Source organism: Aspergillus vadensis, assembly GCF_003184925.1.
Source record: "Aspergillus vadensis CBS 113365 unplaced genomic scaffold BO88scaffold_2, whole genome shotgun sequence".
Lineage (NCBI taxonomy): Eukaryota > Fungi > Ascomycota > Eurotiomycetes > Eurotiales > Aspergillaceae > Aspergillus > Aspergillus vadensis.
In genome coordinates, this window is record NW_020292040.1 from 170,414 (window position 1) to 198,273 (window position 27,860).

At 49.9% G+C, this 27,860-nt stretch overlaps 10 protein-coding genes across 10 annotated transcripts; 4 read left to right on the top strand and 6 right to left on the bottom strand.

Annotated features, from left to right (window-relative positions):
• Positions 1–572: 572 nt before the first annotated feature.
• Positions 573–2,937, bottom strand: BO88DRAFT_356526 (copper amine oxidase; the record flags this gene model as incomplete). Its single annotated transcript, XM_025703733.1, has 5 exons — positions 573–1,117; positions 1,165–1,790; positions 1,852–2,016; positions 2,068–2,416; positions 2,473–2,937. 5 exons carry the CDS (start codon positions 2,935–2,937, stop codon positions 695–697), a joined length of 2,028 nt encoding a protein of 675 aa, XP_025567035.1. The 3' UTR covers positions 573–694.
• A 651-nt stretch (positions 2,938–3,588) lies between these two features.
• Positions 3,589–4,936, top strand: BO88DRAFT_440549 (uncharacterized protein; the record flags this gene model as incomplete). Its single annotated transcript, XM_025709804.1, has 3 exons — positions 3,589–3,720; positions 3,769–3,892; positions 3,951–4,936. 3 exons carry the CDS (start codon positions 3,589–3,591, stop codon positions 4,934–4,936), a joined length of 1,242 nt encoding a protein of 413 aa, XP_025567036.1.
• A 968-nt stretch (positions 4,937–5,904) lies between these two features.
• BO88DRAFT_467529 (GMC family oxidoreductase) lies at positions 5,905–7,788 on the bottom strand (the record flags this gene model as incomplete). Its single annotated transcript, XM_025711530.1, has 5 exons — positions 5,905–5,990; positions 6,075–6,137; positions 6,263–6,715; positions 6,796–7,681; positions 7,759–7,788. Coding segments are annotated over 5 exons (1,518 nt in total), but the record flags the coding sequence as incomplete, so codon positions are not given.
• Positions 7,789–8,533: 745 nt separating this feature from the next.
• On the bottom strand, positions 8,534–10,256 carry BO88DRAFT_467532 (D-isomer specific 2-hydroxyacid dehydrogenase family protein). The gene is made up of 4 exons (XM_025711531.1): positions 9,676–10,256; positions 9,568–9,620; positions 9,426–9,513; positions 8,534–9,365 (listed from the first exon to the last, which is right to left on the bottom strand). Exons 1-4 carry the CDS (start codon positions 9,993–9,995, stop codon positions 8,771–8,773), a joined length of 1,056 nt encoding a protein of 351 aa, XP_025567038.1. The 5' UTR covers positions 9,996–10,256; the 3' UTR covers positions 8,534–8,770.
• Positions 10,255–11,748, top strand: BO88DRAFT_410672 (alpha-hydroxy acid oxidase; the record flags this gene model as incomplete). Its single annotated transcript, XM_025708011.1, has 8 exons — positions 10,255–10,348; positions 10,402–10,435; positions 10,487–10,824; positions 10,882–11,049; positions 11,104–11,178; positions 11,273–11,484; positions 11,536–11,612; positions 11,673–11,748. 8 exons carry the CDS (start codon positions 10,255–10,257, stop codon positions 11,746–11,748), a joined length of 1,074 nt encoding a protein of 357 aa, XP_025567039.1.
• A 2,723-nt stretch (positions 11,749–14,471) lies between these two features.
• BO88DRAFT_400882 (sulfatase domain protein) lies at positions 14,472–17,700 on the top strand. Its single transcript, XM_025705706.1, has 3 exons — positions 14,472–15,094; positions 15,144–16,844; positions 16,891–17,700. The coding sequence occupies exons 1-3, from the start codon at positions 14,778–14,780 to the stop codon at positions 17,465–17,467; spliced, it is 2,595 nt and encodes an 864-aa protein (XP_025567040.1). The 5' UTR covers positions 14,472–14,777; the 3' UTR covers positions 17,468–17,700.
• A 653-nt stretch (positions 17,701–18,353) lies between these two features.
• On the top strand, positions 18,354–19,607 carry BO88DRAFT_449133 (aminoglycoside phosphotransferase family protein; the record flags this gene model as incomplete). Its single annotated transcript, XM_025710471.1, has 1 exon — positions 18,354–19,607. The coding sequence occupies one exon, from the start codon at positions 18,354–18,356 to the stop codon at positions 19,605–19,607; it is 1,254 nt and encodes a 417-aa protein (XP_025567041.1).
• Positions 19,608–19,718: 111 nt separating this feature from the next.
• On the bottom strand, positions 19,719–21,511 carry BO88DRAFT_356539 (acyl--CoA ligase; the record flags this gene model as incomplete). Its single annotated transcript, XM_025703734.1, has 4 exons — positions 21,392–21,511; positions 20,738–21,337; positions 20,370–20,683; positions 19,719–20,309 (listed from the first exon to the last, which is right to left on the bottom strand). Exons 1-4 carry the CDS (start codon positions 21,495–21,497, stop codon positions 19,719–19,721), a joined length of 1,611 nt encoding a protein of 536 aa, XP_025567042.1. The 5' UTR covers positions 21,498–21,511.
• Positions 21,512–22,585: 1,074 nt separating this feature from the next.
• Positions 22,586–24,583, bottom strand: BO88DRAFT_440553 (putative amino acid transporter). The gene is made up of 7 exons (XM_025709805.1): positions 24,208–24,583; positions 24,144–24,157; positions 24,021–24,093; positions 23,643–23,974; positions 23,238–23,596; positions 22,848–23,189; positions 22,586–22,798 (listed from the first exon to the last, which is right to left on the bottom strand). Exons 1-7 carry the CDS (start codon positions 24,372–24,374, stop codon positions 22,715–22,717), a joined length of 1,371 nt encoding a protein of 456 aa, XP_025567043.1. The 5' UTR covers positions 24,375–24,583; the 3' UTR covers positions 22,586–22,714.
• Positions 24,584–26,057: 1,474 nt separating this feature from the next.
• On the bottom strand, positions 26,058–27,099 carry BO88DRAFT_356546 (SDR family NAD(P)-dependent oxidoreductase; the record flags this gene model as incomplete). The annotated part of the gene is made up of 4 exons (XM_025703735.1): positions 26,776–27,099; positions 26,483–26,712; positions 26,325–26,426; positions 26,058–26,251 (listed from the first exon to the last, which is right to left on the bottom strand). Exons 1-4 carry the CDS (start codon positions 27,051–27,053, stop codon positions 26,058–26,060), a joined length of 804 nt encoding a protein of 267 aa, XP_025567044.1. The 5' UTR covers positions 27,054–27,099.
• Between the last annotated feature and the right edge of the window lie 761 nt (positions 27,100–27,860).

A 27,860-nucleotide genomic window follows, 5' to 3' on the forward strand; every position in this document is an offset into this window, starting at 1 on the left:
TCTGTCGGGGACTCAGTAACGAGCTAATCATGTGTGTATTAGACAGGCCTCTCCGGTTATCTTTCATCCCGGAGAACAGATATAGTCTTGCCTCGGGCTTTTGACCAGCCAATTGGGACAGTAGGTAGACAAGAAACATGCAAACCAAAGTTGCTTAGCTGAAGATATCACTAGGGTAGAAGGAGTTAACTATATTCCAGACCATCCCATTCATATGCTCGAGGGTCACTATGGCCTTGCTGCTTGGGCCAGACACTGTCTTTTATCCGGTACTTCACCCCCATTGCATGTCTTTTAGGGAAGCCTATAAGCAGCTGCTACCGGTGAACATAATACCCACGCATCTTGCAGCCATTTGTGCGGCACTTTCATACCATGTTCAGTCGGACTTGACCCTATGGGCGCGTACCTAAGCCGCGAGAAGTCTACTCAGCCGGGATAATCTACAAGGATCACGCACATATGAAAGCTAATCATGGAGTACTTCATAATATTCAAGTATATGGCTTTATTATGGCACAGCTGAGACGACTGAATTAGGCTTGTCACACTCCAGGATTACCCCTTCTGCCGTTCCATGTCAGTCGCTATTTGCTTTCCATGCAAAGTGACAGAACCCCTTAAAGATCCTCAGTTACCCTTCTTCAAGACTAGCCATAGCTATTCTTTGACTTGCCACGACATTTCGGGAATGTCACAGGTGGCTCTTAGGCTGGGAGCAGCATCCAGAAGAAGTCTGCTTGGCAGGCTTCTGCTCATTAAGCTCAACACTCTTGTTGAATGCCTGTGTGGACGGAGGGACATCATTCGCTGGGTTGAAAAGGCAGAAGTTATAAGGGCTCAGCCGAACCTGTGCCATTTCGGCCGGCATAACGGGGAAGTCCTCTACACGTGGGTTATGAGTGAAGCCGTAAGTATGCCAGATGACAATATCATCGTTTCGGACCGAATCTCGAGCTTCGCTAATCCATGATTTGATACCAGTACCGCCAAGGGACTGATTCGTGTAGTCACCCGCTGGGAACAGTTGACGGTCCTTGTATTTGGTGACCCAGATCGGACTCTCACAGAATTCCGACCGGCGCGAATGCCAGGAGCCGGGGCGAGCAAGCAGCATCTATAGTCGTTAGTGTGGTCCAAGATTTAATAATCCGATCGGCTTACCTGAGAGCGATGAGGCACCAGTTTGTACCCAATTGGAGTTAATGACACGGGGTTTTGGACATTCTCGTTTAGAATCTTGAAGACTCTTCCCTTCGAAATGTCATCCTCAACAGTTCCAGCCCGATCAAGGATCTGCTGTTGGGTTATGAATCCGGTACCAAGGGGGTTCAGATCCTCATCCCAGGGAAGGGGGACAGTATCGGTAGACGCAAAACTGTTCTTGTGACCGCCCACGGCTGGGTCGATACGTAGGTTGAAGAGATGCTGATGATACGGGGCCATCACTCCATCTGCAACGCGGGTGCCCCAGGCTACCTTGGCTTCTTTGTCGATTGGCTGGGTAGAGAGAATGCCCGTAGCACGGGTTTCGAAGGTGAGTTCTCCCGACTGATCGAAGTACCACATGAAGATGTATTCGTAGTTCGCCACAGTGATGATCGTTTGCAAGACAAGCTGGCGCTTTCTCACTACCGTTGCCTTTCCAGTTCGGTGATTTGTATGCTTCCACTGGATTCCATTATCTATTTCATGGATGCAAATGGCGTTCGGCCTAGGCGCAGGGCTACCATCTTTGGCGACAACACATCCGTCAAGGTATTTGATGAGACCGAGGCAGTCACAGCCCACTGTTATGGGTCATATTGTCAGATATAAGTCGCATTCCTGGACAAAGGGTAAAGAGCGTACATTGAAGGTTGTTTGCAGTTACACCTGCACCGACGTTTCCTAGGTCAAATGCTCCCTTTCGATAAATTGGGTTACGGGGATCGCCGTATGGCACAAACATTTCCGCAAGAGAGAGACGATAGAAGGCACTTTTTCCATCAAAAGACACGTCATGAAGGGTCATTCCTGACCAGGATTAGTGTTTGGTCATCCTCCAAACTTTGAAGTACAGCTCACCTTCACGCCAATTGAACCCAACACGAAAGCGCCATTTCTCCCATTCGATCAAGTATCCATTGACAGTAAAGGACGCCCCTTCTGGCTGAATTACTTGGTAGGGCTTCAGGGTAGTTCGAGGAGGACTCTTCTGCAAGCGATGATCATATTCTGGCTCGACAGGGTTGGTCCGCCGATGGGGCACAGCCGAGCCAACAGCCGTGGCGGTTTGGTCTGATCCCAAGGGTAGACGAATGATTTTTATCACCTCCATCTTGCAAAGATCCACAATGACCATGAAATCCAGAGGGAAGCTATAATGACTGGAGTCAGGGTCATTATTTTCGGGATTGCGCATATACATGAAGACCTATAAATGAACCTATCAGCTGCGTTTGCACGACTCCGCAGATCAGGGAGCCGTACCTGGGTTCGACGAGTCTGTGTATCTTCGCCATCTACGCCGTAATCCCAAGGATCGAGGACGACGGTGGTCTCATCAATTTGAAGTCTCTTGATCTCCGCCTGAACACGAGGATCCTTCATAACAACTTGCGCCGCTTCGTTCATCTCCGCCCGATCGACCGGACCATGAAAGTCGCGTGGAAGCTCCTTGTGATGGACAATAGTTTGTGCGGAAAGGTCCACGATGCTTTCGAACAGACGAGGGGTGTACTCAATATACCAAATGAGGAAGATCTGACGGGGGATGAAGGGAAGGGGCCGACCATGATGCTCTGCGTCCAGGAAGTCAACAAGAGCAGCTTTAGGTGGTTCTTCCAGTCCAGCTGCTTTGAAGTGGAGTGAGATCCCATTGTATTTGGCCTTGACCAAATCAGTCGCCTGCCGGATCTCGTCCGGGCTGGCTGGATCCAAAGGGTGGCACGACATCGTGAAGAGAGGTGATTATGTGAAAACTTGATAGGTGAGAAGATACAAAAATGAAATTGATGGGTGTTAATGCTATCAGCAAAGAATAAATATCGCATCGTGGGGCCGAGTCAGCGAGCAGAACAGAGTCACTGAACACCAGCCGAGTTGAACGCTGAGCATGCATCTCCACACGGTGGGTTGAGCCGAGTGCAGGGGTCCGGTCCTTATACCCAGTGACAGACTGTCATTAACTCTCCCACGTCCTCATGCTTGCACAGAGATTCTCCCTGTAATCACTACACTAGTATCATGGCAGAGCGTGATGTGCAGTCTGTCCTACAAAAGCTCGCGACAAGGCGGAGTCGGAATGACTGATTCCGAGCGTGTTCGCCAGCTGCTGCCAGCATGCGCATCCGCGGGAACTCCTTCTCTTCTAGGTACCGATCCCATGCAAAGGTTTGTTATCGCGAATTTGCTCAGTGTTTTGGTAGTCTTCTATTCTATCATGCACAATATGCGACGAGAGAGGCAGGGTGGTGGCCACATCAGATAAGAACATTGGCAACATCGGAAGGAGGATGATGCGGGGAAGGGTTGGGGCCGAGTCACCATTTATCCGCATCTTCATCCTGTATCCCAGAGTTTCTGGACGCCGTTCCTACCACCGCCATGCCACGTCGCGTATGGTCAACCGAAGAAGACGAAAAGCTCATTGCCCTCGTTGAGCAGTTGGGGGATAAGCGTGGCAGAGACAGTAAATGGACTGAGATCTCCAAGAACCTACCAGGGCGGACAAACAAGGTCCGTCCTTCCGGAGGCAGGTTGCGGGTTGAGTACTGACAACAACAGGATTGTCGAAAGCGTTGGTTCCACTCCCTAGACCCAAAACTGCGCAAAGGTCGCTGGACCAAAGAGGAAGACGAGATTCTCCTCGCCGCTCATCAGCGACTAGGACCTGCTTGGAAGGAGATTGGTACGCTGTCCATTTAGGTCGTCTTCTTTTTACTGCCATATACTGAGTATCCGGGCAGCACTTCTCATCAAGGGACGAAAGGATGATCAGTGTGCGAAGCGTTATACCGATATTCTAGACCCCTCTGTGAAAAACCGCCTCAGAAGTTGGTCGCAGGAGGAAGATCAGTATCTGACGACAAAGGTAAAGGAATTGGGACATAGATGGGCTACAATAGCATCGGGACTACCGGGTCGTCCTCCTTTGACTTGTCGGAATCGATGGAGAAGGCTATGCAAAGAAATCGCAACCATGCCTAAACAGCCCAGCCAAGACCAGGACTACTCCACGGAATTATCACCATCCTCCGGATCCGGCTCAGTCTATCCAGGCACAAGCAGTGGCAATGCCAGTTCCTTGGACAACGGTTCGCAGGATGATGGGGAAAGCCCCGATGGTCAGCTGAATGCGATGGATATGGCATCCGGATTGTCGGAAAACATATTCTTATCTTCACCATTTGGTTTGGACGATGCAGCTATTCTGTCCATGCGTTACCCAGATGAAGGCTATATGTCACTTCAACATGACTCAGTGATGTTCTCGCAGCCCGTGATGCAGAACCAGCCCCCTGGAAGCAACCCGACGAGAACACACACCGGGCATCCATCATCGAATGAGAACGCCGAGATGAATACAGTACCAAGGGATTTTCCCTCGATCTCGAGCCCCGAGGGCCGGGCTGGAGACCGCGACCGGCTTATGTCCAACAACACCCGTATCAGTGGTCAAGAAACATCGCCTACCAATGACCTTCACACCTTCAATGCGGACAATATTCGGCTCGCTTTAGACTCGTTTTCACAAAGTGCGGAGCCCGATCAGAATGCCTTGGAGGAAGCAGCCGTTCGACAAGTGCTCATGTCTGCTCAGTGGACCTCTTCAAATTCAAGGGATGCCTTATCACGGTCATATCCTACCCAAGCGCAAGAGGTTCATCATCACCACCACTTCCATCATCATTTCCATCATCACCATTACCACCACCAATCTCATGAAACATAATATCTACCCTAATAATATAGCGCATGAACATAACATAAAGTACCTTTTCAACTACAATGTCCCCTAGCCTGTGTGTATCTGCCAAAGAACATTGGAAAATTGCTCAGCATATCAATTAGCCATAACATACAACAGATTATCATTTCAATGTGATACTTCAATTCGATAAACCGTGTAGTTCTTCGAAACATAATTCACCACCAATGTACTGTCGGCCTCGTTAGTTGCATTCCTGCTCGGAAGTGCGATAAGCGGAATCCCTTGGCCGACTGGGCCGAGTCAACAGCATCCCACTTCAAACTGATATGACTCGGCCCAATCCTGATTGGCCACACCCCTCTTTTCCATTTGTCTGTGCACTGCATGTCCCCAGCCCTTGTGGATACGGAACTCAGCATCGTACTGTTGGGTGCCTATGAGCGTCGGGAAGTAGCAAGAGGTGGCAGAAAGATGCTAGCTAATCGGTAATACGAAGAGACGTACACTTGATTATATATCAAATACACATAACAATATTAGTATGTTTATTTAAAGGATCTCTTCGTAGTAAAATATGTACTATTTTCTTAGCTAAATCATACTGGACTCTCTATTCTGATATCCTGGAAAAGAGAATTGATTATTAATAATTCGTATTATCGATAGTTACTACCCCTGTTAACTACCCTAAAAAACTATCAAAAAAACATTAAAAAAAAAAAAAAAAAAAAACTAGAACTTTAATAAAAAGAAAAGAGCTATGAAATATAGAACAAGTATTCTATTTTTATATGTAATCTATATGTAATCTTAAATACCAATACAACAAGCTGACAGATCAAATAATGTATTAACTATAGATACTCCATGTAGTACTTTATATCACTGTCTATTTCTCAGGGCTTAAGTATTTTCAAAGGGTAGATCCATACGCCTGCGAACTGGAAGCAGCACGGAGAACCCCCAGGCGCGCTTTAGTATAAATCTACCTACAAATCGAGACGCAGCTCATCATGAGAATTTTTCTTCTTCGCGTCGGAGAGAGCATGATCTGTAATCTTCTCGGCGACCATAACTGCACCCATTCGAATATCATTAGCACTAACGGAATCCTATTATCTGTATTTAAAGAGTTAAATTCATTGCATGGGACACTTACAAGCAGTTGCCAAAGGCAGAGACGGAGGTAAGAAAGGGAAGACTGAAACGTCCACAACTCTCACTGTAATTAACAACCCAAGTTTAGTTTGACTACCGACCCACACAGACACACACAGGGAGAAATGGAAGTGTGAGGGAGGAGGATTTAGCTCATGGGGGAAATAAAACAACAGCAGCAAAACTCACCATTATCCAAGCCAAACACCTTTCCCTCAGAATCCACTACCGCACCAGGATCATCTTTCCTCCCCATCCGCAACGTACAGCCAGGATGATGCATGGACCGGAAACTCTCCTTTACTGCATTCTGAAGTTCGGTGAAAGTGACAGCTGTTCCATTTGGGGCCATTTCTTTGCCATCAGTAAGAATCTGCGCCATACCCGGGCTCTCGAATACTCTACGCATATACTTGAGAGCGCCGACAGCCACCTCAAGGTCCGTATCGCTAGTCAGCCAGCCGGGTTGGATGACGGGTTTGTCTGTCATTTTTGCAGAGTTGAGGGTGATGTTGCCGTGGGACATGACGACCATGGGGATGGACATGAGAGAAGCGTAGTTGGCGTCGTTGGGCCAGTTGTAGCCCATAGGGAAGGATACCATCAAAGCTTCGGGCCAGTCTTTGGGCAAGCTATTTAGGTCTGTATAGTTAAATTGGGTTAGTAAACCGGGGTTTCTGTGCTTGTAAATGGGTTTTGGGGCGATAGAGCTTGCAACAAACCTGCTTGGGCATCCTTTGAAAAGTTACGTAAATCGCCGGGGATGTCGTAGGCTACTCCGTAATCGGGGCCTGGGTTGACAAGCATGCCGGTCAAGTTATGATTGAACAGATAATCATGCTGGTACCTGGTTTCATCGTCTAGGAGGATGGATGTGGTGGGTACGTCCACCTTGTAAGTAACCCCTACAACGATATGATCTTGCATGTGTTGTCCAACGCCAGGAACTTCAAGAACTGGAGTGATCTCCCATTTCTTCAGCTCTTCGGCTGGACCTACTCCGGACACCATCAGTAGCTGGGGGGAAAGAATAGCACCCCCTGCTAGGATGACCTCCTTGTTCGCCTTGATGGTGAACATTTCCGGGGACGCATCAGACAATTTACGAGTGACGGCAACACCCGTGGCAGTTTTATCATCAAATATAATCTTGTCTGCGAGAGTAAAGGTGAATATGTCCAGCTTCTTCGCATGTGGTTTGCCTTTTACGTAGGCAGTCCAAGTTGTGGCACGTTTCCCGTCTGTGCTGTTGATGAGATCCAACACCCAGCTTGAGCCGAAAAGCTCACCCGTGGCGAAGCTCAGGGCATGAGAAACCCCCATAGAGTCGAGGCCTTTACGGAGCCAGGTGCTAAATGGATGCGCCCACCTGGGGTAGGTAATCTCCAAGGGCCCTTTGCCCTGCAGGATGGACTCATCATATTCGGGTGTGGCGTTGGCCCAGCGTGTGGTCATATTTGGCGGGGTGAAAGTGACGGACTTGTCGAAATACTTCTCGGTTTCCTTATACGTCCAGGATTGGTCGTCGACTTCGTCGGCCCATTTCTGAAGAGAACCTACAGTAGGGCGCAGGTAGCCAAAGTAAGAAAAGCCATGGCTTCCTCCGACCTAGAGAGAACAACATGCATGCTTGCGTCAGCAAAAAAATGGCCGCAGGATGGGCAGGAAGTGCGACATGACCGAACCATTTTTCCGCAGGTGAAGTTCAAGTTGCGAGCCAAGTTGATTGGAATCCATATATATACATGTATATACAAACATCGTGTCAACACCTTCAAGCTCCCGGATCTGGTTCGCTGGCTACATAATCAAGGCAGGAATGATTCCACATTGATCTAATGTATACTGAATACATCTGAGCGTCGCATTCTCGTAGAGTCATGATGGTAAGACTGATAATGTTCATGACGTTGAGCGTACATTGAGACGTTTGTGGTTAAGCAGCGTTACATTGGTCTGCGGCATCCACCGTTCCAGACTTGTGAAGGCAGGGCGTGGGCATCATCGAATATTTGGAGTAACCGGCTGCAAACCAAACATCAAAGGCCGGGAGCTACCGTGAACTGCAGATGTTAGGGTAACGCGTTCAAATCGCGTTCGGCCCATTATTTTTCTCCCTTTCCCACACATAATCGTACGACAAGCTGGAACAAATGGAGTTGAACTGGAATAATCCCTTCTTTTGGTTGATACATTTATTCTTTCCAGCTATTTGACAAGTAATATGTCAAATTAATCGCTGGTGCCACCTTAGTACCAGGTACTATCGCTGCATGGCGGATCGTTGTATCCGAGCGAAGCTTAACTTTTTGTTTCCACCGGAATGGCTAACCATCGACGGGTTTCCCGTCGGTGCCGACCTGGTCCGATCATTTTCCTGGCGCAGCCGACAAATTGACAAACCTATCATATCGTTGCGAAGATCATCCCATCTTTTGCACTGGAAGAAAAAGTGCCGTACTGACTCAGTGTCCTCGCCACACGCACAGGTCCGGGTATCTGATTGCTTGATGGCGAAAAAGAAAACCCTGCAAGCCGGTGTAGCCTGTTCTCAGCTGTGATTAAATACATGCTTCTTGTCGAAGTTAGGTTATTGCATTGGTGTGGACTTGCTCAAGTGAGTAAAAGAAATAAGATAAAAAGGACTAAACCATGAACACGAATGGTTGATCATATCTGCATAGCGCCTACTACGCTCTAATACCCCAACTCCCTGTTGACGTGATTAACTAATGGCTTGCCCTGTGCCCGTCTCTCTAAATTATACGCAAAGATCTTCAACACGCGCTCATAATAATGATTCGAGTTCCCACTACAATGAGGCGTGATAATGACGTTCTTATACCCCCAGAGCTTATGATCAGCAGGCAACGGCTCTGGATCCGTCACATCCAAAGCCGCACCCCTGATTTTGCCTTCATCCAGTGCAGCCATCAAGTCCTCCGTATTGATGCAGGGTCCCCGTCCAACATTACTAACATAGGCTTTCTTCTTGCTGAGGATGTCGAACTGCTCCCGTGAAATCATACTACGGGTTTGGTTCGTGAGCGGAAGTGTGATGACCAGTAGATCGAGATCCGATGCAAGAAAATCATTTAGTTGCTCTTTCCCTGCAAACCATGCGGATGGGAATTCGCCTTCTGGGTCGCCCAGTCCTGGTTCAGTATAGTCTTCGGATCGGCGAGCCTCTGGGGTATCCCGGCTGTGCAATGTATACGCGTAGACGTCCATGCCGAATGCTTTGGCGACTCGGGCACATTGTCGGCCAATGCAGCCGTATCCTAGAATCCCACTTCAAGGTTGTGTCAGCACTGTTATGAAGCAGAAGGGCGAAGGATAGTGCTACACTCACATTCTGAGGCCGACCGCATCCTCTGTATCCTCATCGGTGGGTGGATCTACCCACTTGCAGGCCCTTTGGTTTTCGAGATATTCCGGAACTTCCAATAATTAGTGCCTACAATTATTGTGGAGAAGTTGACTTTCGGTCTTACTATGATGCTGAAACGCCAGGAACGTTGAGAAAACCCACTCCGTTATTTGGGGCCTTGAATAGGGATTAGTTGGCGAAGCTCACTGGAGCAAGTAGGTATTTTACTCACGGATGATTGCCATTCGACGTGCAAAATGCAATATCGGTATCTTCAAAAAGTGGCATGCCCAGTAACTGATTGCATCCGGCACTTAACAGCTGAACATAATGAAGCTTCGGCACCCATTCCTTCGGAGGAAATAGTTGCCAGGTGAAGAGTATTGTAGCCTCTGCCCATGTTTCTTTGGGGATGGACGGTAGTTCCTTCGCGTACATCTCCACATGATGATACTCCACCCGAATTTCCGGGTTAGCCTGTCGCACGTTCTGGAGCCATTGGTCCGGAGGCGCAAAGGGCTGGATGAAGAGTAGAAGGTCTGAATATGTCATTGTTTGAAGGGACCGATGTGGGTACCATATTCTATGAGCGCAGCATCCGTTATTTGATATTCCGGTAATGACTCGGTCTCTACAGAGCCGAGTCAAGGGCCCGAAGCCGTGTCACGATGCCATCAGGACCGAGTCAAGAGATCTTATCAGTTGCGATGGCAAACCACTATCGATTAGAGAATTAGGTGCATATAAGCACGGTTCGACGGACCACTGTAACTGTTCAACGATCATACCATTGAGTTACGCGCACGAAAATATGGCAAATCGAGGGAAAAGCCTAGACTCGGAAATCTTCTCCATTGCCGACTTGCGAGCCAAGGCATCGGAGAAACTTCCAAGAGTATTCAAAGGTAGCGCGCTCTACTAGATTTCTGTCTTGCGGCGTCCGCTGATCACTTAGCAGAGTTCTTCAATGAAGGCGCAATGGATCTCATCACGTACGTGGGATAAACTCCTTGGCACAGCATATCTGCATAACACAAGCCTAGCGTGAAAGACAACGAGGATGCCTTCAACCGTTACAAGATCCGCCCACGCGTTCTTCGCGATGTCTCTAACCTGGACACCTCCACAACGATCTGCAATACCAAAGTTTCTTTCCCATTTGGATTTTCGCCCGCGGCCTCCCACAAGATCGCTCACCCGGATGGTGAGGTCGGAACTTCCAAGGTTGCTGCTGAGGCGAATATATGCATGGCACTGTCTTCACATGCGACCTGCTCGTTAGAGGATGTCATAGCAGAGGGGTCTGGAAACCCATACATGATACAATTCATCATATTGAAGGATCGGAATATCACGAGACAGCTACTTGAGCGCGCAGAGAGTAAGACCAATGCTTTCTCTTTTTTATCATTGCGGGTGCTAAATCCTATTTCTTTAGAATCTGGGTATAAGGCAGTCATGTTAACGGTAGATGCGCCAATGCTCGGACGGCGTTTAAACGAGTACAGAAACTCTTTTGGGATTCCAAAAGGTATGGGATATCCTAACCTTGCCCCTGGCTTGGATATGAGTAACTTGACCGAGCCGGGCGAGGGGCTAGCATATGGTGAGTTATGGATGTTCTAAATCTTCCTTCAAACCACTAATGATATATTCTTAGAGGATGGTATTGAGTGGGCCGAAGCCATTGTATGGATAAGAAGTGTAACTAAGCTCGAAATTTGGCTGAAAGGAAGTAGGTTTTCTGATTAAGATTTTGTCCTGTGGGGAGGCTTACATTATCTATTAGTCTACACTGCTGAAGATGTCGCACTGGCCATCCAACATAGTCAACGGTGTTTTGATTTCCAATCACGGCGGTAGACAATTGGACGGCGTACCTGCCACTCTTGATGCACTACGCGAATGTGCACCTGTCGCAAAGGGCAAAATAGCTATCGCCATTGATGGCGGTATTCGCCGAGGAACGGATATTTTCAAGGCGTTGGCCCTAGGAGCGGACTATTGTTTTGCTGGGAGGATTCCTATCTGGGGATTAGCGGTTAGTTCATTATTGTCCTCCCATGGACCTTACCTGACTGTGATCTTTTAGTACAATGGAACGAAGGGCGTGGAACTTGCTGTCAAGCTATTACAGGAAGAATTCAAACTGGCCATGTGCCTTGCTGGGTAAGTTTCCTCGGGGGCTGTTGGACATCCACAAATCATGAAATACTGACTAGAATTCAGATGCAAAACTGTCAGAGATATCAACAAGAGTCACCTCTCTATCCTTGAGACGAACGGTGTACTTTCGAAGCTCTAAGATTCATGGCTTACTATCCTGACACCCACAGTCAGTATTCAATTGATATATGCGGTGTGAAACATGTACATTTGTGTAGCGATCCACATGACATCTGAGATTACTAGGATCTGAAGGGTGTGGACCCTTGATGCTGGTTCAATTTCCTATGAATATTGCATTAAGCTGGTTTTCCTTGGAGCAACTTGATACCTATGTGTATTTGCAGTTGAACGTAAAATAGTACGCAAACTCAGTACCCTATATCTCAATAGAAAAAGTAGAATAGAGAAGAGCCATAGGCAAATGGACCCATTACATGCACACTCACCTTTAGCACGAAATATTTCACATCATACGTAAAGATCCACACCTGGGTTGACCCGAATGCTCTATCCTTCCGGGAGTGCTTTCTGCGAGTCAACATGCAATTTCTCTCACTGTAGTTAGTGAGATTTTAGGGCCTCAGATAGCTACATTGGGCGCACTGATTGTCAGCATGTGACATTCATATTCTGAGCGATGTCATGATCGACGAGGTTTCGAAGGTCTCCCCGCGATGATTGAGTTGGCAAATCCCTCGGGGCGCAGTGATCTTCGCTGGGCTGGACTGCGATGCCCGGCTGACAGAGATCATATTACTAAGGGTGAGTGTATTTCGTTGTACTTTGAACGAGATATTTACTAGTTTACAATCCGAAGAAACTACTGTTTGCTTACTAGTAGCTGTAGCGAAGTTACGAGTCTTTGTCATGTGCCGAACGGATGGAGTGGTGGGATGGTGGGTGGGATATATATTTGGATGACTGAGGGCATCACTGCCACATCCTTTCAGTCATCCCACATCCTTCTTGATCAAACCTGAGTTGGTAGGTCAATAATAAGGAGAAAAGCACGATGGAGGATGGGACTAAGCTCGCAGCGCCTGATAGGTACAACAATGTGCTCACTACTCTTGGCAATGCAGGGTCTACAAGGCAAGGCTGAGTGCCGCGGGGAACGAGGTCATACGTGAAAGGCCCCTGGCAGTACCTCTGCGATATATTTTAGCAGTGTAACATGTCATATAATAAAGTTAAATCTTTGAAAGAGCATTAGGTAACACCCAGGCAATGAGAAACGCCAACAAAAGCGTTAGGCAACACAAACGGTGACACGTTTTCTGCCTGCGATACAGGATGAAATCAACATGACTAATTCTGTCAACGGCGCTTTGACGCATCTAAGCCAAGACCATGCAGGGTTTTGAGGAATCAATGATCATCTTACTCAGGGTGCTTGTTGGAAGTGAGTTGCACACTCATTTTCGGGTTTTAAGTGTGATGGCGACGGAGTTGTCCGGATCCATGCCATGAGTATCCGCCATGATCCACCGCGTCTATTAATAATGACAGCGAGAGACAACAAGAGAGACAAAGAGTCGGGAATAAGAGAGGAATCCGGTGGGACTGCCGTGTGCCAAGGACATTGTTCCTCCTTCTTCCTCCCCAATAGGTTTGACAACCCGGAGGTGCTTCCCACATCAGCATCAGGTCTCGTGCAAATAAGTTGGGTTAGGAGAATAATCCCGATGGGACGAGCGGGGAAGCGAGGCTGCAGCTGCTCCCATGTATCCATGCAAATGAGCGGATTCTAACATCATATGAAAGAATCCACACGTGCTACATGCTGCTTGCTGCAGTTTAGAATTGAACCTACAGTGGCACACAACCGTAACGGCACGTCAATGCATGATGTAACATGGGAGACTGTTCACTGGCCAAGAGAGGAGAGAGGCAATAGCAATTGGGCAGAGGCAGAAGGGGGCTATGTAAGACAGTGTTGGAGTGAGACAACGGGAAGAGGCAGAGGGAAAATTGTGAATAACAACAATCAAAAGGGAATAAATGAACGGACAAGAGATTTCCCTGGAAGCCTTGGCAGTGGAGCATTCACGGGTGGTCTGCTTACTGATTGGCGAGAGCGGATGTAACCCCCCGCTCGGGGGCCCCAAAAAGGAATGTGGTCACGCCCGGAGGGACCAGACTAGACTCCTCTGGGGCATCAGGCATCCCGTTTGGGTTGAAAATAAAAGATGCATCTTTTGATTCCAACTGGAAAGGAAGGTCCTCACCACGTGTTCTTGGGGGCGAGAGACAAGCCTGCGGATCGTTAGGAATAGTGGCAACTAGACCGAGAGAGCTGTTTGCTTGTATATCTCGATCGGTGGGGGACAAAAATTATTCTCAAACATGAAATCAATCTAGTGGTACCCCTATTGCAATTAATGGAACACGATGTTTGGGATGGATGGATTTGCCCCGGAACACACGACCGATGATAATTGCAGTTAAGATTTCCCCTGTCTCAGACTGACTTCCCAGGGTCTGCGGGTCTTGGCCCCGAGGCTGATTGGTTTTCGGGGCACGTCTGGCAACGCCGCTGCTTCTAATTTTACGATTCTCGCCTGCACAGCCAATGGTTTCCCATGTTGCTGGTGGACCATCAGGGTCCAGGGCCCTCAGGGTCCAGCTTTCTGTACGCCAGGCATCCATCGCAATTCATCCTCGGTCATTAGTCCTGTGTAGTGCTGGGTAGTACTGTGTAGTAGAGACCACTAGTCCCGGAGCACTACTGGTAGTCCACAAGTCACTAGACTGCTTGGAGGTTGGCACACCGTGAACCACCCAGCTTTAGAGTTCGCAGGTTCGTTGGACTGGCCAGCGTGCTATATTGCCTGTTTGGATGCAGGGCTGTGAATTGAAACTGCGGCTCTATCCGTGATTGCTGGCCGTGAGAAAGACTCCACCTCCTCAGGCCTCCATCATCATGGCGTCCTGCTCTTCTTTCCCCATCTCTCTCCTCTTTTTCTTTCTCCTCTTCTTCTTCCTCCTCCTCTCTTCTTGAAGAACCCCTCATTCCCTTCTTTCTCTTTTGACGCCTTCTTCCATCATTCCGGGCTCCCATCCCGGTCACGCCATCTCCGTCCCTCCACCCTTCAATGGGTGTGCTCTTAGTCCGTGGTGCCATGCGGTCCGTCTGCTGAGATACTGTGACTTTCCTGCTGCACCATGAAGCTCTTCAATCCCCTCCGTCGCTGTGGCCCTGCCCTGCAGCGTCTGCGTACATCTCCTGGCGAGTTCTTCGACTACACATGGGAGTTCACACGCCGATATTTCTTCACTGTCTCCTTCATCGCACTTTTTGGCGCCAAATTGTTGCATCTTTACGCTCACATCCATTCTCTCCCTCCTCCTAAATTCTTCCTCTGGGGCTCGACCTTTTTCTTCCAGGATGTGATTCTCACCCTCCTCATCCGCTTCTTCACCCAGAAATTCCATTGGCGCACTGTTGCATTGTTATCAGCTCTGGTGATTGTACCATTTAGGTAGGCTGCGCACATACCAGAAATGCCTGTCAATCACTGACCCATCTAGTTTAATCATGTCCGGAATGACCGCCGCAAATACCTCCTTTTACATCGTCACCGGTGCCGAAATTCACTGGCGACAAGCCAAAACCTTCCACCGCGATGCCGCTGCCATGCGCACATTGTTGCAGGGACTGACAGGATTCTTGATCGTGGAAGGCATTCTGCTCACTATAGCATGGTTTCTGTCTGCACCACTGCATCGCGTTGTTGGTGGCATCCTCACAATCCTGGGACAGCCATTCAAATGTTTGTTCCGTTGTATGAGCCGGGTTCGCGCGTTCCGCCCGAGATCTGGATTGCCGGAACCCGAGATCTACGAGCAGATCGGCGTCGATGACTATCTCGACGATAAGAGTGACGATGGCTCTTCGATCCACCTTCTCGAGCCGTATGGTGAAGTTGCACCTGTCACGAGACGGGGACACTCGATTCTGGTTAAGCTGGTTGTCTGGGTGCCATTCCTCAGCTTGGTCTTGCTGCGTGTGGTTCGACCCTGGGATCCCGCCTACATGTTTCTGTCAGAAGCCTTGCCAGTGGCACCCTTCATCGGTGGCCACCGACACTCCCCCGTCCGCGCTGGGGGGCTGCCGGGCGACTATGAGTGGTTGGAGAGTCGCACTCCGTTAGACAAGGTACCCAAATGGGACTGGCTGCCAAAGGGAGGACTGCCCGGCTTTGAAGACTGGACCAGGACGGATGTGCCTCGGTTGCATTACAACCCCGAAAGTGACCCGTTGCATGTATCTAACCTGCAGAATCCGGTGCTGGACTCCTTGCAGGAGGTCCTATCCAGCGGCAACGTCAACATTAAACATGTTATCCTTATCAAGTTGGAGAGTACTCGGAGCGACGTCTTTCCCCTGCGCAAGGACGCTTTCATGTGGAACCGCATCGCCAAAACTTATTCAGATAAGAAAATTCCCGACGACGTTCAAAAGCTAGTCGCAAACCTTACCCGCACCTCCGAATTCCTAACCGGCTTTGACGCGGGATTCGGTCACGACAACGAGCATGATTACGGCCGGCGGTCATATGGCGGCATCAGCGCCCGCAACGCTTTTACGACGGGCACCTACACCCTGAAGAGTCTTGTCGGGACGGTGTGCGGAGTGACGCCATTAGTCGCCGACTTTAACCGCGAATACAACCATCACATCTATCAGCCGTGCATGCCGCATATTCTGGATGCATTCAACCACCAGGATGATGTGGATACCAACCGCACCATTGATAACTCCGACTACCGCACCTGGCCATGGCATTCGGCATGGATGCAATCCGTCACCGAGGGCTATGATAATCAGGACAAGCTCACACCGAAGTTGGGATTCCATGACGTTGTGACCAAAGAGTCTTTGGAACAGGAAAATGCAACGCATTCCGCGACCTCGTCGAAGGAGGTCAACTATTACGGTTACCCTGATATGGTACTGGGCGACTACGTGCGCGATGCGCTCGACGATGCCGAACACAACCACCGCCGGCTGTTCCTGACGCATCTGACGGGCACTACGCACCACCCGTGGGGAATGCCCGACAACGCATACGAGGAGATGGTGTCGTCCAAAAACACCAACTCCAACGAGGATATCAACAAATACCTGAACACGATTGGATACATCGACGACTGGCTGCAGGAGATCATCGACATCCTGACCGAGAAGAGCGTTATCAACGAGACATTGCTCGTGATGGCTGGTGATCAGTAAGTTGTCCTCCATGATTTGATGTTTCGTCTACTAACCAGACAGTGGTCTCTCCCTTCCGAATGACGGCGGCGTCACCCCATACGATAACCCCCACATCGGCAGCTTCCATATTCCAATGGTGTTTGCTCATCCCCATCTCCCATCCATTGAAGTCAACACCCCAGTCATCACTCAACAAGTGGTCCCTACCATTCTGGACCTGCTGATCCAATCGTCCTCTCTGGGGCCCAACAGCACCCACACTGCGCAGGATCTGCTTTCAATCTACGAAGGCCAGTCCATGATCCGCGAGCTCGTCCCGGAAATGGACGGCCGCCAGAACTGGCAATTCACCGTCATGAACACTGGTGGTTCATGGCTGGCAGTACGGTCCGCTGCCCATCCCGAATACCGACTGGTGATTCCCCTTGTCGACGACGTCGAATGGCGGTTCACGAACGTCGAGCAGGATCCGGAGGAGCAGCACCCGGTGACAGAGTTCAACCTTGTTGATCTGGCCAAGAGGATGGAGAAGGAACACGGCAGTGATGCTGTGGACTGGGTGCGTGATGCCGCCCATGTCGCAGAGTGGTGGGTGATGGAGAACTGGCATTTGTACCAATATCATCCCAAACATTAGGATGTTACGACCTATGCGAGTATCAGTTGAAGTGAAACATTTGTAAATAGTTTTGGATGATACCATGATATCAGACATTTGCAGCATTTGGCGTTATGCTGTAGTTCACTGGCGCGCTCTTTACCTACCGATTGTTTCTCGTGATTAACTAGATAAATTGTTATACCAGCCAAGCTTTGCGGTCTCCTGTTGACAGCGATTACCTAGAATTTCGTTACTAAGACCAATCTAAAGCCTAGTTCCTCGGCGCCTAGATCATGATCTACCGTAGGGCCAGATGGAGGTGTTTGCAGATCGTTATTCAGTGTTGGTTTGACTTGGCGATCACCACGTTATCTGGACCACAACTGAAACGTAGCATAGAAATGTAATTCATCATGTAAACACATAATTAGTCAGCGAATATGGTCATATCAAGATCCATCTCCATCAACGTTCACGGCCCCTGTGGTGTTCCAATAATCTTGCCCCAGGCATAAAGTCACGTGCCTCCGATAGCGGCCCCTGAACCAAACCTCACCTCATCCAAGCCAGGGATATCACCATCCCCGAAGCTTATCAGTCAAATTGCGCCGCCACACGATAAGCTATCCAGGAACACCGTCGGCCTACCTATCACCATGTGTGCTCTACACACTAGCTTGCTCCTTCGCGCAGCCTTTACCAGCTAGCTGGATGATGGTACATGATTCACCATGAGTCATGCAACAATATCCATCCATATCAAACATGATGGTCAAAATATCCTCAACATCATGAGGATACTACTACTATATAACCCACAATGACAGTCTCAATCATCATGGCCTCCATACTCCCAGCGAATCGCTCCCACCCACCCTAGCTCATGACCACGACATCCACAACACCAACACAACCACCAACAATGACGACATCGAACCTCCCACCCCCCCTCCCCTCAACCAGCATAACCACCCTCCTCACCACCCTCTCCCTCCCCCCACCAACAACCATCACCCCCCTCCCCGTCTCCGCCGCCTTCCACACAATCTACCTCATCCACTATGCCCCCTCCGCCGCCGCATCCGCCACGCCTCCGATCCGCGCCCGCGCAGACCCCTCCGACGGGAGCATCACCCTGGTGCTGCGCATCTCGGGGACTCAAATCCCCCGGATAAAGACCCTCAACGAAGTGGGTGTAATGACCTGGGTGCGACGAAATACTTCCATCCCCGTACCCGCGGTGATTGCCTACTCGGCGAGTCGGGATAATCCCCTCGGGTATGAATTTACCTTGTTGGAGCGGGTGCCGGGGGTGTCTGTTGCGGAGGTGTATGAGGGTCTTGATGAGGGGAGGAAGAGGAGGTTGGTGGAGCAGGTGGCGGGGTTTGTGGCGGAGTTGCATGGTAAACCCTGGGAGGGGGGGTATGTGGGTGGATTGCAGTTAGGAGCCCGGGGCGGTGATGATGATGGGGAGGAGGGGGTGGAGAAGGAGATAGTGCGTGGTCCGCCTATTGAGGAGACGTACTGGCAGACGCAGGATGTGGAGACATATTGGTCAGGGTGTGGAATGGAGGAGACATTGGAAACGCTGAATCCGTTCAAAAGTGATGGGTATGCGAGTTACACGGAGTATAATGTTGCGTGTGTGGAGCGGTATATCCATGCTATTAGCATACATCCATCACTATCCCCTTTCAAGGATTTGATCCCTCGGTTGGAGGAGTTCATCTCAGTTATCGGGTCTGATGACAAGTTGAATGATGTACCCTATGTGTTGGCTCACAAAGACCTCCACTTCGCGAACATCATGTGCGATCCATCGTCTCCCGAATGTCCCATCACGGGCATCCTGGACTGGGAGTTTGCGAGTGTGGTGCCGGCGCCGCGGTGGAATCCGGTGCGGGCGTTCCTGTGGAATTATCGGTATGCGGTGGAGGATAAGGCGGAGAGGGATCGGTTGGAGGGGGTGTTTGAGGAGGTGTGTAAGAGTAGGGGGCAGGGGTGGGTGTTGGAGGGGATGAAGTTGAGTGAGAGGCAGGAGGGGATGCAGAGGGTGGTGAATCATGTTAGGGCTATTGTGGAGGTGGGTGTGAAGGGGGCGGGGGAGGAGAGGGAGGGGAAGCTGAGGGGGTGGAGGGAGATGGTGGAGGGAGGATTGAGATTGTTCAATGTGTGAGTAGACATTGAGATGTCTGTATACTACTTATGTACCTCTAGCAGCTCAATCCTAGAATATTACAATTGAATGTACATGCATTAACATCCATACTACATACAGTAAGTAGAATCACAACTTAGCCTCCCTCTCCAACTTCTTCAACTCCCTCCTCAAAATCTTCCCCGACGGATTCCTCGGAATACTCTCCACGAACCTCACACCTCCCCTCAACCTCTTATACCCAATAACCCTCTTCTCCACGAACTCCACAATCTCCTTCTCCAACCCCTCACCCCCCTTGCCAACAACACCCCCCTTAACCACAACATAAGCCCTAGGCAACTCACTCCCCGCCAACCCACTCTTCACCCCAACAACCCCCACATCCTTCACAGCCGGATGCCCCAACACAATCCCCTCCAACTCGGCCGGCGCGACCTGGAACCCATTATACTTGATCAACTCCTTCACCCGATCCGTGATATAGAAGTTCCCGGCATCATCCTCGTACCCCACATCCCCGGTCTTGTAGTATCCGTCCTCGGAAAATGATTCCTTATTCGCAGTGGGGTTGTTCAGATACCCGAGGAAGACGTTGGGGCCCTTTACCCAGAGTTCTTTCTCTTTGTTATCTCCGTCGTGAATGGGGTTGTATTTGGCTGTCATGTTGGGGAGGAGTCGGCCGACGGAGCCGGGGTGGGTGTGGGCTTCGGTCCAGGTCTATCTCTTGTTAGCATTGCGATGTCAAAGGGGAGATTTGGGGAAAGGGTGGGAATGTACCTGGAAATGAACAGCCGGCGCACACTCGCTCATCCCGTATGCCTGACGAACTACAAGACCCAGTTTCTGCTTGGCAGCGTGGATCAAATCCACAGCTAGTGGTGCCGCAGCAGATACCACCATACGCAAGGAGGAAAGGTCGTAGTTCTTAGTGGCAGCATTGGAAACCAGCTCCAGAATAACGGGGGGCACGACGTAGGCGTACGTGATGCGATGACGCTGGATGGTATCGCAGAACGAGGGGAACTGGAAGCGCGGGAGGACGTACATGGGTACGCCGGTGTAGATGGTGTAGTTGAGGAGGAAGCCGATGCCTATCACCCATTTAATCAGTATATTGGCGGAAGTGGGAGTGGGAGGGGAAATACCGTAAATATGAAAGAATGGCAAAATGCCCAGAATGCGATCTTGGTTCCAGACCAGCTGGCCCTGCTCGGCAACGGCACTTTGCACCATGTTCGCGACCATGTTGCGGTGCGAGAGCATCACGCCCTTAGGTAGGCCGGTTGTTCCGGAGGAGTAGACCAGGAAGGAGAGGTCTTTTTCGGGGTTCTGGATCGGGGGACGGTGCGGTGCGACGTAGTCTGTGTTTTTGATAGTCGCCCATAGTGGATCTAATTGATCGAGGAGGATGACACGGTCGCGGGAGAGGCCGGCGCGGTCAATGGCTTCGTATACGATGGAGGCTTGGGCGGTGGTGGTGACGATGGCTTTGGCGGCTGCATCGATCAACGGATGGCGCAGTTCTTCGGCGCGATAGCTGGGATTGACCGGGCAGACGACACCGCCGATGGCCAGGGTACCCCAGATCAGCGGGGGCAGGTCAATGGCATTTGGGGCGAAGACGACGAGCACGTCACCTTGTTGCCAGGACCATTTGGATTGGAGGTGGTGGCCGAAGTGGAGGGCGCGTTGGCGGATTTGTTGGAAGGAAAGGCTGCGGTTGGTGAGGGGGTCGACGAAGAGGGCTGTATGGGATTAGATTTGTTGATATCTGGCATGATGCGATAGTGGAGACATACGATGGGAGAGTGGATACGGCCTATCTGAACGCTCGAAGAGGGACGACCAGAGGTCAGTGGAGGGGATCTCCACGTCGGGGAATGGAGATACGGAGATGGAAGCCATTGCGTAGTACCAGTGGAAGATAGATAAAAAGTATTGGGACAGGGGACTGAAGGAATAATAAATATTGGACTAGTGTAATTGAGCCCGGGACTGTCATGCAAGAAAGTGGATCATGTAGTTTCACGGGCCATCTCTTTGTTGCCTTTATGACGGAAATGGAAGCCGGCAGCCTGCACTCATAACAGTTGGCTCGTAGTTCTATTGTTAGGGATTTCTTCTCCGATATAAATCATTGTTTCCAGCAATGGCATCACAAGTGGGCTGGCCACATACTCTGTTGTATTGCACGCACCGAGACGACGGCATGATCGGGCCGAGGTGATGCTGGGATGACTTGCTATCGCCGGGCCATCCGAGTGATCGTCAATACGTGATCATCCTATTATAGTTAGTGCATGTAGGCTTACACTGCAGCAATATAACTGCAGCTCATTCCAGATCGAGTTTTAAGATACTCCGACGAGCCGAGCTGAGTCTGTGGCGAAGACTCACTATCCTGCCATTGTCGGTCCAGGATCAATGGCGTTGGCCAACCCTAACAATTTGCGGTACAGACCAGTGCAGTCTTTATTGAATTATAAAGTAAACAGCATCCAGAGAAATGCAATCTTCGACGCAATATACTTGTATTGTTCCTTTTTCCATATAGCATTATCTGCGATCTTTGGATCTCGAGTAGGATCTGATGACTTGTCTGTCTGCATTATCGCCAAATCATCGGCCCACCTCAGCCGCATTTTCACATGCAACATCAGCCGCAATCCCCGGTCACAGACCAGATCTCACCCTACACAATTGGATCATTTTATCAGACTAACCTGGTCTTGCATAACATGAGCTAACTAGCACAACTCAAACAATCAATGCATCCGCCAGACATAGCCTGTTAACGGGCAACTTGCACCTTGCCCTGTGGTGAGGGCCGTAGCTCAGTATCCACCATTTGACTCTGTTTCCATCTCTGAGAGTACTCTTCTCGGACTATTAGATGTGAGTTTGTCCCGTGTACTCAAATCACTGCCAGATAGACGAACAGGTCTCTTACACGAACTGTATCGGTTCCCTCAGGTGTAATATGCAGGCATTGTGAACAGTATGCACATTGATTGACGTGCTCAGCACGAAATTATGCGGATTCTATGGATTGTGCTTTTATATACATTAAATCGCCTCCCATTAGTCGTCTAGTCATCCAATCTTTTTTTCCTTCAAGTACTCTATGCATTGTTGGCGCACGAAAAGCTGGCCCGAGAAGAGTCGTCGTGGATCGCCTTGCCGGACGCGTACAGACCAAGACCACACTACACAATTAGCAAAAGCTCACATTATGATGAATGGGAGAAAACTTACCATAGCACCACCAATGGCAAAGATGAGCATGTTGATGATGGTCAGGGCGCACTTCTTCGGGCTCGACCACCACTGGCCGTAGTTCATGTGCAACCAGTAGGCACCCGGCAGACCGAAACTGAACCAACTGGCAAACAGCGAACTAATCAGACTGACCAGGTTGCTGAAGGAGGGGATACCCTCGCCGATGATCCAAGCAATCACCCAGCAGGTCACACCAATACCGATCCAGGATCCCACGGAGACCCAGTCGTTCTTGTGCATGCGTCCCGACTTGCGGAAGATGCGCACATAGATGTACTTGAGACCAACATGTCCGTTGACCACACCAGCACCAATGATCTACACACATCAGATCTAATCCTCGAACACAAAGAGGGGTGGACTCACAGTAGGAATGGCCATGCCGTAGGCCACCTTCTTCAAGACAGGACCAGCCGATCCCAGAGCCGGCGAGTCAACTCCGTTACCCACATAGTAGTAAATAACGATGGCGGCGGTGACGTAGAGTGAGATTTCGAAGCCCTGCAGCAGACACAGCGCCTTGGGGAAGTCCTTGGGTTCCTCCATCTCGGCGATAAGACCGAAGAAGGCGACATGGGCGCAGTAGGCGAACATGATCTGGGTAACACCACTGAATGCCGTGTACAGGTTGGTCTCGGTGGTGATGCTGATGTTCTGTCCGCCCTTGTACTGGACACCGACACCGATCATGGTGATCATAACCGCAGAAAAGATACTCAGGAAGGCTATTCCATTAGCGTCGCTCTGCACAGACGGGGAACGGAAACCTACAGGCAGTGGAGATGTAGGTCAAATTCTTGATGGTGCGGGGCAGCGAGAGAACAAGACAGATGACGAACGCGACGATACTGAACACGATCGAGCAGGTACCGTGGTCGGTAATGGTGTTCATCATAACGGTGAAAGTGACAATATGGCTACCCATGATGAAGATGGAGAAGAGGATCTGGCCCAGACCGAACAACTCCCGGCCAAAAGTGCCCATGAGGATCTCTCCCGCATCGGCAAGGTTGTGGATGTAAGGGTGGCGTTCACGGAATTGGCCAATGACATAACCAGTGTAAAGGGCGAGGATACCGAGACCGATGATGAGAATGAGAGAGCTGCACCGGTTAGCCGCAGCGCAGAAGCATGGAGGCGCTGACTTACGGAACAAGACCCAGGGCCGTCATAGTAGCCGGAAGAGACAAAACACCGAGCGACACGGATTCAGCAATCATGACTAGGCTGGTTAGTATCTCGCAATTTGCAGTTATCGTTCTGATCACATACACATTCCGCATTGCCTAGTGCTATTAGCCTGTTGTCTATCACCACGCACGACAGAAGTACTTACCACCACTTCAAGGTCTTGTACTTGACCTCCGCATTAGCTTCATCGCCAAAGGCGTCCACCTCGGGCGCACCATCAATCGCCTTGAGGTCCTCCACGTCCTCATCCTTCTCCCGCTGACTCTTGGGCTCAACCGCATCGGGCGGAGGGGCAACGCCGTCCAAGCGCATCGTGACTAGAAATGGGAGCTGTGTCTAGTTGCAGATAGACGCAAGTAGCAGCAGCAGTAGCAGCAGCAGCTAATGTGCCGATGAACGTGAAACTGATACTAAAAAATTCTCACGGGTGGGTCGATGACGATCTGGTCCTCCGCTGGCTGAGCCTCTGCAGGATGAGCTGCCGGCCACACAAAGGTCGAGGTTGAACACGGAGGAAGACGAAAGGCCAGATGAGAGAAGGAAAGGAAGAAGGAAGGAAGAACCAGAAGATAGAAAGGCAGGTAGATACCCTGCCACGTTGAGTCGCGGTTACTACATCGGGGGGGAGCGCGGGCGTGGCTTGTCCGTTGAGAGGCCGAGGGCCGTGCCCATCCGCTAATTGCATCTGCATCTAGCTTTTTTTTCTCATACAATTTTCCTTATCAGCAGCATAATTAGTTAGCCAGCATCGAAGAAAGCGAAGATCCTGGTGTTCCTGCCCCACCGGCCAGCAGTTTCTTTTAGTGTATTTTTAGCTGGGCGAACCAATAAGGCAAAAGAGAGGTTAAAATTAAGTAACAGAAAGGCTCCCGCCCCGCCCAACCCTGCCGCGCCCCGACGATAGCCGCGTCTCCGCCGGACGCTGATTGGTGCGGTGACCCTGGCCCTGGTCGGCTCGGTGGGATTCCGATTGTGCTTCTAGAAAGCATTGTTACATCTGCTTGCCACTTATCGCTTTTTCGCGCCTTTCATGACTGACACAAATGACTGATCATTAGCTCATCGTTTGCTCGTCAGCTAATCGCTCGCTTCTGATTGATGGACACTGCTTTCCTTCTTGCATCTCGGTCTGCTTTGAAAGCGAAATCCCCGCGGCAAAGCTCCACCCGCTGCAGGCCATCCGCCTTGCCACCCACTACCTGCTCGTTTCTCCGGATATTGTTTGCGGGTTAGCGTCTGTTTCAACGACGACGGAAACCCGAGTTATCCGGGTGCCTAGGAATTGTGCCGCGTATTGCTAGGCTGCATATCAGGCAGGTACCGGCGTGTTTGGGTCCGAAGACAGCACACCATGTCTATCGCCGATGCTTTCCAGAAGAGCTTAAAGTTAAAAGTAGCAGTCCAAGATAGCTTGGACGTAGTACTTTCCAATTAGATCCTAAAGTTCACAAAGTATATGCTCCGCAGCGTTTCATTGGCAATGTGCTTGTTTCAATTGGCATCGCAGCTGCGGCCAAACGCCGTCATAGGGATATATTGTTCTCCACACATACTAGTAGTAGTATTGTCTTGGGGGTGGTGGTACAACGATAGAAAAGCACCACTGGTGGTAATCTTAAGAAGACTTGGAATTAGCAGATTGCAGGTCTGTAGTCTATTATTCTTATAATCCGATCTATGACAGATTAATCTTTCTCTTCTGTCCATCGAAACCCTGTACTCTGGAGAAATTCATGTCTCATTTATGAGAGACATTATCTCTAGGTTTACTACATATTTTTGCGGAATTTTATTTTTCCTAAGAACTGTAGTATCATTTCATATTACTTCTCCCCACAGGCCAGGGACCAATCCATTACTTATCTCATTAATGTGACATTACATTTAAGGATACTACTACTAGCTGTAAAATTGAGGTGCAGCTCAGAGTATTCAGTGGCATCAAATGTTTACTTTCGCGAGGCTCTACCTACATTGCATGTATCCGCTGTGGCCTCACCGCGCAGTATACCCTCCATCAACAGGAATCACAGCACCCGTCATCCAGTTGGCATCCTCACTCGCCAGTGTCACAGCCACCCGCGCAATGTCATCCGGCAACCCGGGCCCATTAAAGGGATGTCGTCGGATCAAGTCCTCCGCAGCGTGCATATACTCCGTCGTCTCTTGATAGATGGCTGTCCGGGTATCTACATGCCTTGTCAGTCATCACTCACGACTATCCCTAGACAGGAGACTTGAACACTAGGTTATAATACTTACAACCCGGACAGATAGCATTCGCATGGATGCGATCGCGCGCATAATCCAATGCCACCTGACGCGTGAGATTACTAACAGCCCCTTTGGAGGCACAGTACGATGCTATCACAGCTTAGCATCATCATCAATGCTATGTCATCTGAGATGGATCAACCTACGATTCTCTGTCGCTGCCACAATCCCAAGAATGGATGACAAGTTGATGATCCATCCCCGATCGCCCGATGGATGCGGATCCTGCTTCAACATCTGCGTGATGGCATACTTACTGCCCAAAAAGACCGAGCGAGTGTTAATCCGCATGGTGGTATCGAACAGTTCATTGGTGGTTTCATGAATTCGAGCCGGGGTACGGGATTCCAGAGAGACGCCTGCATTATTGACCATGCTACACATAGATTGTCAAGTCGTCAGCTTACATGAAATTCGATCCGAGTCATGTCACACATACATATCTAACCGACCAAATTGCTGTGCAGTCTTCAGCACCGCATTTTCCATCTGCGATGCATCTCCCGCATCAGCCTGGAGGAAGAAGGCCTGTCCCCCCTTCTGACTGATCGCATCGTGGGTAGTAATGTCCAGTTCATTTGGCACCGGCGAGCGTGCAGTCGGAGTGATGTCCGCACAGGCAACCTTGGCTCCTTCCCGAGCATAACGCAAAGCAATGGCCCGTCCAATTCCCGAGGACGAGCCAGTGACGAGAGCAACCTTGTTGAGAAGACGCATGATGGAAATGGCTGACTCGGTAGACAGGGTAGCTGTGTGGTAGCTCTACCCGACAGCTATGAGGAAAGGGATCAACCTGATATACCGATTACTCCTGGGCCCTCGTATCGAGGGACAGACATTGTCAGCCGAGACGAGCGATCCATTCGTAATCCTGCAGCTGTTTAGTGGTCAACGGTGAGTTTTGCTGCATGATACTGAGGGGTTTAGCCTGTTGTTGGGAGTTGTGCGGGGTAGAGGCGGTCGATGCGAACCAGATAAAGAGATATTATCCCTTGCGGTCAATTGAGTTGCACAGCAGCAGCTCTCTCGGAGCATATCCGATGCTATGATTGAACAACAAATACTGCATCTGCATATACCCCACCTGCTGTTTCTCTTCTGGTGTACCCTCATAGCGTTCACGCCTACAAGTGTCCCAAACAATATACTAGAAGTTAGCTGAATAGAGCAACAAGCCAAAGTGCCGTGTGAACAGTATATCGACTTGAGAGATCCTCGTCCGGAAGGTCATCGATGCGACCGCTGTCTGTTGCCGACTTTCCCAGAAGTGAGGATCACACTGTAGCCTGCGTTAAATGCCAATGAAAAGGTGTTAGAACCACTAATTGCAATAAAACCATGGCCGGAGATACATCGAGCATATACCCAGTGCCATACGCTATACCCAACTCCAGAAACCGATATATGTGTTGGTTAACAGCAAGATGTTTTATCAATAGAGAACGATACACTCCCTTCAAACATGACGGAATAATAGAGGTCATAACCCTAGCTAGCTAACCAGCTACCAACCCTACCAACCCT

Coding starts and splice junctions, on each gene's coding strand:
- BO88DRAFT_467532 (XM_025711531.1), bottom strand. CDS start 9,995: ATGACATATTCAGACCTTCTACTCTTCATCCAGCCCTTTGCGCCTCCG. Junction 9,621..9,675: donor ACGTCGAATGGCAATCATCC/GTGAGTAAAATA, acceptor TCCCTATTCAAG/GCCCCAAATAACGGAGTGGG. Junction 9,514..9,567: donor CCTGGCGTTTCAGCATCATA/GTAAGACCGAAA, acceptor AATTATTGGAAG/TTCCGGAATATCTCGAAAAC.
- BO88DRAFT_400882 (XM_025705706.1), top strand. CDS start 14,778: ATGAAGCTCTTCAATCCCCTCCGTCGCTGTGGCCCTGCCCTGCAGCGT. Junction 15,095..15,143: donor CTGGTGATTGTACCATTTAG/GTAGGCTGCGCA, acceptor TGACCCATCTAG/TTTAATCATGTCCGGAATGA. Junction 16,845..16,890: donor CTCGTGATGGCTGGTGATCA/GTAAGTTGTCCT, acceptor CTAACCAGACAG/TGGTCTCTCCCTTCCGAATG.
- BO88DRAFT_440553 (XM_025709805.1), bottom strand. CDS start 24,374: ATGCGCTTGGACGGCGTTGCCCCTCCGCCCGATGCGGTTGAGCCCAAG. Junction 23,975..24,020: donor ACGGCCCTGGGTCTTGTTCC/GTAAGTCAGCGC, acceptor TAACCGGTGCAG/CTCTCTCATTCTCATCATCG. Junction 23,597..23,642: donor GACCTACATCTCCACTGCCT/GTAGGTTTCCGT, acceptor CTAATGGAATAG/CCTTCCTGAGTATCTTTTCT.